At 49.4% G+C, this 10,261-nt stretch overlaps 1 protein-coding gene across 1 annotated transcript; it reads left to right on the top strand.

The window, feature by feature from the left end:
- Positions 1 to 5,209: 5,209 nt before the first annotated feature.
- Positions 5,210 to 6,477, top strand: LOC128821597 (endogenous retrovirus group K member 6 Pro protein-like). Its single transcript, XM_054002790.1, has 2 exons — positions 5,210 to 5,289; positions 6,096 to 6,477. The coding sequence occupies exons 1-2, from the start codon at positions 5,236 to 5,238 to the stop codon at positions 6,390 to 6,392; spliced, it is 351 nt and encodes a 116-aa protein (XP_053858765.1). The 5' UTR covers positions 5,210 to 5,235; the 3' UTR covers positions 6,393 to 6,477.
- The last annotated feature ends 3,784 nt before the right edge of the window (positions 6,478 to 10,261 follow it).

The following is a 10,261-nucleotide window of genomic DNA, read 5'->3' as shown; positions in this document are numbered from 1 at the left end:
CTGAAATGTGGAACACCTTACCAGATGCATTTGCTTTTGCCATGCACATTCCCTGCAGAATTGTTTCAAAGAGCTTGATTTTAGTGAATAAATCAGTAAAATATTTTTTGCTTTTGCCTTCCATCATATGAAAGTGGTTTCGTCTTGAAAAGCAGGTGCTCTGAACAAAAGCAGTAAGTCACACAAATTTAGGACTCTTCTCATTCCTCAGTGTTTAGTATTTTTTGGCTTCTTAAAAACTAAGGAAAAAATGCTGTGACTACTGAAAATCCATACTGATAAGATGACTACAGAACTGAGCTTCCTCTCTTCCTAAGATATTTGATTTCAAAATATATTTACTACTAAGGCAGGCACAGGTCCAGCCTCATGAGGAGCCACAATGTGGTCCAAGAACTGGTCCCTTGGGGTAGCCACAGCCACTTCAGACCTCGTGTTTCTTTTACAGTTGCTTCAAAATATATTCCTCTCAGACTGGACCCAAAATACAATTTCAAAAGTTATGATTTTCTCCTATGGCAAATGCTGAATTGTGTGTTCTAGCAAGTTTTCCACTGGAGAAGAGAGACTTGGAGCCCTTCAACAAAATTTGCTTTTCATTCACAGAAGGAACAAGCTATTTATCTACCAATTTTCCTTATTATCCAGAAGAAGCCGGTATGACCAATTTTCTATTTAAGTATTCATTGCTAGCAAATTCTTTAGTCATGAATACAAAACAGTTTTATTTGTAGCTTTCAGCAGAAATCCCCTCAAAATTTCCCCTCCTGGGCATGTGTGTCCCAAACCTGTATTTTATCCCTCAGCAAATTTTGTCATAATTGAAAAATATGAAAATTCTTGGAGATGCTATTAAATACCTTTAGGTTCTTTTATTGGAAAAACATGACATTCCTTTCCCCCCTGCTATGAAACCACTGCAACTTTTTAACCATTTTGGAAACATTTACAAAAGTGTCATTTGAAGCTTTTGGTATGGTGGGTAAATAGTGCATTCTGAAGGAAAAGCAAAATACTTTTGCCTTGTGCTCACAAGTACAAACTTAGTTAGCAGTTCCTGGAAAGGCTTTAGCTGCTGTGTGGGGACCAAATGAGAGCACAGAGCCTGAGCAGCACTGCTCCAGGAATGTCTGTGCAGAGGTGCAAATGCCTGATCAGCAGAGGCTGGATACTGATCACCTGATCAGCAGAGGCTGGTTAGGAAATAAAACCAAAGCTTGTCTCTTTACAGCCCCACAGCCAGCCTGCCAAGGCTCCTACTTAGCTGAGGAAAAAATTCTCTTTAGATATTTACTAATGGGCCTTCCCTCGCAGAAGAAAAAAAGCAGAGACGATAACTGGATATATTTAATTTCTGAGTCTATAAAATAATTTGGCCGAGCATCGGCATCTATTAGTTATTGTTAGCAGGGTAAAAAGCAATGCTTATCTCTAATGTGAAATAAATAACTGTTTCAGATAAAGTAATGATGTGAAATGTTTTCAGAGAGCTAGACTGAATAACAGAATGCTAATTGAATCCATTATTTTATGGGGTCACCAATAAAAAAATATAGTCTTGATAGAAGTTCTGTAAAAAATTCATTAGTACTTTAAATATATTTTTGCCATGCTACCTTAACTGCAGCAATAAAAGCTTGCACTATCTTCCACTAAGGATGTTATTGTTCATATAATCAAGAGCTAAAAACAATATGCAAATGTAGGGCCTGAGCAGTAATGAGTGCTTTTAGTTATCACTGTCTTGCACAGAAATAATGGGATAAATATTCCATAATGTTCTCAGAGAAAAGTCTTTGGTAAGGAAATGCTTGTTCCTACAGAAACTTGTGGGGTTTTTCCACATAACAAGTAAATTTTGGAGGAACATGGCTCACATGACCTTTGAAATATGTTTCCCCCTTTCTGAAGTGCACCTCAATATTAGCTCCTGGATCCACTTCTGGAAGACAAGCATCACCGTCTCCATGCATTATTTTTCCCCTTCTTAGGAATAAACTTAGGACATCATACAGTGTAAGGAGATGTCCAAGGTTTCCTGGAAAAAGGGTGCTTCTCCCTGTTAAGACTTTGGAGGTGACACAAATAAAAAAAATCAACCTTTCTTTCCTTCCTTCCTTCCTTCCTTCCTTCCTTCCTTCCTTCCTTCCTTCCTTCCTTCCTTCCTTCCTTCCTTCCTTCCTTCCTTCCTTCCTTCCTTCCTTCCTTCCTTCCTTCCTTCCTTCCTTCCAAAATTCCTTCCTTCCAAAATTCCTTCCTTCCAAAATTCCTTCCTTCCTTCCAAAATTCCTTCCTTCCTTCCAAAATTCATTCCTTCCTTCCTTCCTTCCTTCCTTCCTTCCTTCCTTCCTTCCTTCCTTCCTTCCTTCCTTCCTTCCTTCCTTCCTTCCTTCCTTCCTTCCTTCCTTCCTTCCTTCCTTCCTTCCTTCCTTCCTTCCTTCCTTCCTTCCTTCCTTCCTTCCAAAATTCCTTCCTTCCAAAATTCCTTCCTTCCAAAATTCCTTCCTTCCAAAATTCCTTCCTTCCTTCCTTCCAAAATTCCTTCCTTCCTGTGGGAGGGGTCCCCGCCCTCCCTTGGGAGGCAACTTCAATATAGCCAGAAGTTGTCAATCACATGCTGTTTCCCTCCCCAGTTGAGGCTGTCTGTCAAAGCTTAACACACTCCCCGGTTCTAGAAAGTTCTTCTGTTCTGTTAATCCCATTGGACCCTGTTAGAATGCCACTCCTCTCCTGTATCCCGATTGGTTCATTACATGTCACCCCATCCCGTCTCCTCCCCTCTACCCGTTACCCATTGGTTGGTTTGTGCCCTAGCCACTCCTATCCCTCTGCCCTTATATTCTCGGTCCCGCCCTTGCACTAGGCTCCCTGAGTCAGTTTTCCCTCCGAGAGTGTTGCTGCTCCTTGCCTTCTCCTCGTGCTCCTTGCCTTCTCCTCGTGCTCCTTCTCTCTCCTACAATAAACCTCTCGGATCCTGCTGCTCGGGAGACGTCTCGTCTTTATTTGGTGGAGCTTTCCGGGTTTCATCTACCCCTCCCTGCGGACCGGCCAGCCGAGGATCACTCTCCGGACTGGCTGGGAACCCAGGGAACCCCCGGAGGACCTAAATTTTATACAATTGGCGCCTCGAACACGGTGATCGCTGCCCCGGTCTCCGACGAGCGTCTCCTGCCGTGTGAGGATCTGTGACCCTGCGCTGTGGGATTACAAGCGCCGTTCGCCGCCAATCCCAGGAGTAGCTGTTCTTCTGTTTTAAGAAGACTCCTATCTCCTGGATCTGCTGACAAGTCGTGGATATCCGACCCTGCAGCTTCAAGGGAAGCCCCGGATTTCACGACACCAGCAGAGCTCCACTACCCCGCCTCAGCTTTTCTTTTCGCCGCGTCGTAGTTGGGTGAGTGCAGCTGCTCGAGGAGAGCAGCCGACGCAGGCTCTTATCCTTTCCTTTTTTCCTTTGCTCGGGTGGGGATTCTCTTCTGCAGTGAGGAGATGGGTAACTGCCTCTCCCCTGCAAGACGAGACTTTTATTGCCAAGTTAAAGCTACCCTTCAGTTGGGGAATGTTTCTTTTAATAAGCGGGTCCTTAAATCTTTTGTTACTTTCATTTTTGATCATTTTCCAGATGCCTCTACTGAGGATGTTCTTTCTATTTCATTCTGGGGAAAAGTTGGGCGTTATATTTATTATTTACAAGTTTCTGGGAATTTTAGGGTCGGGAGATTTTTTCCTATTTATGATATTATTATTAATTTAGTTAAACAAAAAGGGGAAAGTTCGGGTCCCAGTTTTCCTACCCCTTATTCCGCCCCCCTCGCTCCTAACCCCATTTCCCCTAAGGGTGGATCGGGAGATAGATCCTGCCAAAATAAGGCACAGGGTTGCCACCGTCTCCCTGCTGCCTCCCGTTCCACTCTGTCCTTCTCTTGTGCTGGGACTGGCCACCCCAGCACGAGCCCTATCCATTCCCTCGATCCTCATGCCCCCAACCCCAGTTTTACTCTCAGTTCCAGTTCTGTTTTAATAACACCTCAAAATGGCGGCGGCCTCGTGGCCGATTGCCCTGAGACACAAAATGGCGCCTCCTCCTCCTCAACCCCTCCGGTTCCCGCCACTTTACCATCTCCGCCCCCTTCGTCGGTTGCCGCCCCTGCGTCGGGTCCCGCCCCCCATCATGCGTCGATCTCGGTGACGTCGGGACCCTCCCACCCTGCCTCCCTAGCCACACCCCTGGGCGGGCCCCTGGTGGGTGGGACAGGCCTACCAGAAGGCCACGCCCCAGTGGGTGGGTCAGGCCATGCCCCAGTGGGTGGGTCAGGCCACGCCCCCTCTCCTGCCACTTCCGGTTCCCACGCTACCGGAACCGGAAGTAGGCTTTGCCGGAAGCAGGCCATCTTGGCCTGCAGGGTCTCTCATAACCAGGACCCACCGGCAAGGGAGAGGCTTCGAGCCCTAGCCTGTCCTGCCTCATCTTCAGAAGAGGATGAGGACAGTGACGACCCCCGGCCAACAACCAAGCCAGGGGAGGGCTGGGCCCGGATAAGGGCCAAGGCCATTAGGGATGGGGACCTAGATCTCGCCAGGGATCTAGGCCCAATCGCAGCACCGGTTAGACTCAAGAGGGGGAAGGAACCGCGGTGGGAACAGCTGCCATATACGGAGGTGAAGGAATTGAGGAAGGCAGCCAAGGACTATGGGAGAAATTCCCCATTTTTTAAAAACATATTGGACCTTACTTTCACCGGACATACTTTGGTGCAGCATGACATTCGATATATAGCGAAGGCTCTGCTGTCCCCCACAGAATTTCTTCTGTGGGAAATACATTGGAAAAAGCTATTAAAACCTATTCTAACCAAATATGACCTTGAGGAGGTGCTGGGAGATGGCGCCGAGGGCCTGGAGGCGCTGGCAGGGGAAGGGGAATTTAGTAAACCAGAAGATCAGATCCTCCTTCCCGACAATCTGCTAACTGACATCCGAGATGCTGGAAAGGAGGCCCTACTAAAAATACCTGATGGAACCACCCCTCTCCAGAACTTCACATCCATCCTCCAGGGCCCTGATGAGACTTTTATTAAGTATATTGACAGGTTAAAGGAGGCTATAGACCGGCAGATTGAGAACGTCGAGGCTCGAGAAGAACTGCTGCGTAAGATGGCCTTGACCAACGCCAACCCGGAGACAAAGAAGATCCTGCGAGCTCTCCCCCAGGATCCGGAGCCGACCATCGCCAAGATGGTCGAGGCGTGCACAAAAGCGGCATCGATGGAGCAGACTGTGGCGTTTGCGGTGAGCAGAGGTGTGGGGGAGGCAATGGTGGACCTCATGAACACGCGCTGCTTCGGCTGCGGCCAACTGGGCCATATACAAGCCAATTGCCCACACTGGCCACCAGAGAGGTCCTACCCTCATTATAACCCTTCCCCGAGACCACCTTACAGGAATCCCCGTTATCATTGGCCGGGAAACGGGAGGCGGAGCGCGCTGAGGGGCCGCGCTACGACAACAAATGGCCCATCCCAACGCCCTGCGCTGCCATCGCTCCCGGAGAACCACTGCCCCAACGGCACGTTTGTCCGGACATCCGCAGCCAGGAGGACGGGCTCCGGCTCCTCAGACGGACTCAACAACTGAACAGTGCCCGCCGCCAAGTCCTCCGGAGTTCCATCCACATTATGTTTCCGGATGAGGACTTGGTCCGTGTCCCGGTAGGATTCCTGCCGCCACCATACTGCGACCACCCTGTCACAGTGCTGTTCATCGGGGACTCCATCAGCACGCCGGACGACCTCACCATCATCCCGGAGGTCGTCTACTTCGAGCCAGGGGCAGAGCTCAACGTCTCCGTGGTGTGCCATCATCCTCCGTTCTCTCTGCCGAGAGGGTCTCCTTTAGCTCTGTGCTACATCTTACACATGCACTTCAAGGACACTGGTTGCAACATTCTATCGGACTTTCCTACCGATCATATGCACTTCAATGACACTGGCTGCAACATTTTATCAGACTTTCCTAAGGATCAAGACCCTTCTGCTTTCTTCATTCAGAACGTTAGCAGACAAAGACCAATTATTAAAACTACCTTTGTCTTTCAGGGGAAAAACATTTCGTTGGACCTGATGGCAGACACCGGTGCGGACGTTACCATCGTCCCTCAGGCAGAGTGGCCGCGCGACTGGGAGTTAGTGTCCCCTTGTGGCACAATCTCCGGCGTGGGAGGAGCCGTCAATTCCCGACGCAGTAAGCACCTCGTGTGTGTAGAGGGGCCGGAGGGCCAGGTTGCCACAATTCGGCCTTTCGTAGTTGCATCTAACATCAAATTATTAGGCAGGGACGTATTGTCCCAATGGGGTGCCCGTCTCGACATCCCTAGCCCTGCGTGGGATTTTTAGTCTGGGCCACTGCGGAGCGCACCTCCCCACCGCTTAATTGGAAAACTGATACACCGGTGTGGGTGGACCAGTGGCCCTTGCCAATCGAAAAACTTAATGCGCTCAACGAACTAGTAGAGGAGCAGGTGCGCCTGGGGCATTTAATACCTTCCACCAGCCCCTGGAACACACCTGTCTTTGTTATTAAAAAGCCCGGCAGAGACGGGTGGCGCCTGCTCCAAGACCTACGCAGGGTTAATGATGTTATTGAGGATATGGGGCCCTTGCAACCAGGCCTTCCCTCTCCCTCTATGCTGCCCCGGGATTGGCAGCTCGCAATCCTTGATATCAAGGATTGTTTCTTCAACATCCCGTTATACCCCGGAGATGCTCCCAGGTTCGCGTTTTCGGTTCCTTCTCTCAACCGAGGTGAGCCGTACAAACGGTATCAATGGACCACTCTGCCACAGGGAATGAAGAATTCTCCGGTGCTCTGCCAAACCTTTGTGGCACAGGTCCTTTCCCCAGTTCGTCACCTTTTCCCAGAGGCCATCATCCTTCACTATATGGATGATATTTTGATTTGTGCTGCTAGCTCAACATATCTACAAGCAGCCTTAGACAGGACAGTTAAAGCCATCAAAGATGCAGGCTTTCAAATCGCAGAAGACAAGATCCAGCTGTCGTCCCCCTGGAAATACCTGGGCTTCCTGATTACGGGAAGGACCGTCGCGCCCCAGTCTCTTGTCATCAAGGACGACCCACGGACCCTGCGGGATTTGCAGCAGCTTTGCGGTACCATCACCTGGATTCGACCTCTCCTGGGACTCACCACAGAGGAGCTGTCGCCACTTTTCCACCTGCTGAAAGGCGACGGCGACCTGGCATCCCCACGACATCTCACACCGGATGCCCGTGAGGCCTTGGAGAGAGTCGCAGCTGCTATCAAGTCCCGCCAGGCGCATCGGGTCGCGCGGTCCCTCCCAATCCAGTGTGCCATCCTGGGTAAGTCCCCCAACTTACACGCCCTGCTATTCCAGTGGGACGACAGCCAGAGAGACCCACTCCTTATCATTGAGTGGCTGTTCCTCCCCCACCAACCCGCCAAGACAGTAACAACATTTCCTGAACTTATGTCTAAACTAATCATTAAGGCCCGCCAGCGCCTCCGGACCCTCGCAGGGTGTGACCCAGCATGCATCTATTTACCATTAAATTTGGACCAATTGGATTTCCTTTTACAAACAAATGAAAATTTGCAGATTTCAGTAGATAGCTATCCTGGTCAAATTCGGATACACTATCCCAAGCACAAATTATTTAAAGACACTTTATACCTGGCTCCAAAAATTTTTAAAAGCAAAATACCACTAAAAAATGCTCTCACAGTGTTCACTGATGGGTCGGGAAGATCCCACAAATCAGTGATCACTTGGAAGGACCCGGACAGTCAGAAGTGGGAATCTGACGTCCAAATAGTTCAGGGATCCCCCCAAATCGCTGAACTTGCAGCGGTTGTGAGAGCCTTCAGAAAATTCCAACAACCTTTCAATTTGGTAACTGATTCGGCATATGTAGCCGGGATAGCAGAGCGGGCCGAACATGCCCTGCTCAAAGAAATTCAAAACAAAACGCTCTACAGCTTGCTCTCAGAACTAATTTGGCTGATCTCCCACCGAGAGCAACCTTATCATATTCTGCATGTTAGGTCACACACCGACCTGCCAGGTGACATCACTGAGGGTAACCGGAGAGCAGATACCCTGGCGATGCTGGCCACCTCCACTTCTGTAAACCAGACAGTTCTAAGACCCACCCTGCCAGATGTCCATATGCAGGCTAAGATGAGCCACGCCTTTTACCATCAGAATGCTCCAGCTCTATGCCGCCAATTTAAGATCTCTAAGGAGCAGGCGCGAGCCATCTTAGCCACCTGCCCCAACTGCCAGTCCCACGCATTACCATCAGTAGCGACGGGGGTTAACCCCCGGGGACTGGGGGCATTGGACATCTGGCAGACAGACATTACTCATTTTCCTTCCTTTGGGCGGCTCAAATATCTCCACGTGTCGGTGGACACATTCTCGGGGGCAGTGTTTGCCTCCACACATACGGGGGAAAAAACCAAAGACATTATAAAACATCTATATATGGCTTTCTCCACTCTGGGTGTCCCAAAAACTATAAAGACTGATAACGGACCAGGGTTTGTGTCCAAACAGTTCATGGAATTTGTGCAACTATGGGGCATTGACCATGTTACTGGAATTCCACACAACCCTACAGGGCAGTCAATCGTGGAACGGAAACACCAAGAGATTAAGAAATTATTAGAACAACAAAACGATTCGGCCATCACCACGAGCCCTGTAGAGAGGTTGTGCAAGGCCCTGTATGTTCTCAATTTCATGAACTGTTCAGACCGCGAGCCAAACCCCCCGATCCTGCGCCATTTCCACAATAACACCAGGGCGCAGTTGAAGGAGAGGCCTCCTGTGCTCATAAAAGACCCTGAGTCTAAAGTTATCAAAGGTCCATACCCTCTAATAACGTGGGGGAGAGGGTATGGATGTGTTTCAACAGAACAGGGCCCCAGGTGGATCCCCGGGAAATTCATCAAACCGTACCGGGAGGACATCTCTACAGAAAGCCAACCCCCGGAACACTCCCCCGAGACGCCAGCTCCATCAGAAACCACCGTCGCGTGGAGTCGAAGGAAAAGGAAGAAGACTAGACCAGCCAGTATCGCCGTCAGGACTTTAATAACTAACCGGCATTTCCCGCCGGCTTGGACTGCTTATCCTCTGACCCCATCCCCTACCATCCCTCACCCTTTTCCGTCCTACCACTTTCCTCACCCCTTCTTCCCTCATACCTGACCTGATTTTGTTTTCCTGTTTTGTTACTATTTCGATTTACACGGGGGAGGATGGGGATTCAAAGGGGTCACTATTCTTATTTCCGTTATGTGTCTATTTATTAGACTTTGGTCCACCCAGAATGGCAGTCGCAGCAGCCAGAACACCCTGCAGTGACCAGCTTCCTGCAGCAGCACTTTTCATCATCGTGTGGCTTCACCTGGCAGGAAGCTGGATCGTACCACAGCCCAAAGAGAACGTCTGGGTCACGCTGGCAAAGTCCATCGGACAGGCTTCAATTTGTCATCAAAGAGCACATCCATCCAAGCCAGCATCCAGCGGATCCAGGCGTTGGTAAAGGACTTAAAGACTGAAACTGGGGCTGTGGACGCTGTGAACAAGATCTTTTCTCAATGGGGTGTTCCTGGGTGGGCCATTCCAATTGTTAAAGGTTTAGTTTGGGTTTTAATCATAATTTTCTTAATTTCTGTTGCGTTAACCATCTTTAAGAAATTGTTAACTAGGACAATGGGAAATGTTTTTTTAATAAACCAAAAAGGGGGAGTTGTGGGAGGGGTCCCCGCCCTCCCTTGGGAGGCAACTTCAATATAGCCAGAAGTTGTCAATCACATGCTGTTTCCCTCCCCAGTTGAGGCTGTCTGTCAAAGCTTAACACACTCCCCGGTTCTAGAAAGTTCTTCTGTTCTGTTAATCCCATTGGACCCTGTTAGAATGCCACTCCTCTCCTGTATCCCGATTGGTTCATTACATGTCACCCCATCCCGTCTCCTCCCCTCTACCCGTTACCCATTGGTTGGTTTGTGCCCTAGCCACTCCTATCCCTCTGCCCTTATATTCTCGGTCCCGCCCTTGCACTAGGCTCCCTGAGTCAGTTTTCCCTCCGAGAGTGTTGCTGCTCCTTGCCTTCTCCTCGTGCTCCTTGCCTTCTCCTCGTGCTCCTTCTCTCTCCTACAATAAACCTCTCGGATCCTGCTGCTCGGGAGACGTCTCGTCTTTATTTGGTGGAGCTTT

Source organism: Vidua macroura, chromosome Z (genome assembly GCF_024509145.1).
Source record: "Vidua macroura isolate BioBank_ID:100142 chromosome Z, ASM2450914v1, whole genome shotgun sequence".
NCBI lineage: Eukaryota > Metazoa > Chordata > Aves > Passeriformes > Viduidae > Vidua > Vidua macroura.
Note: the sequence above shows the minus strand (reverse complement) of the source record. Positions and strands in the feature narration are given on the sequence as shown.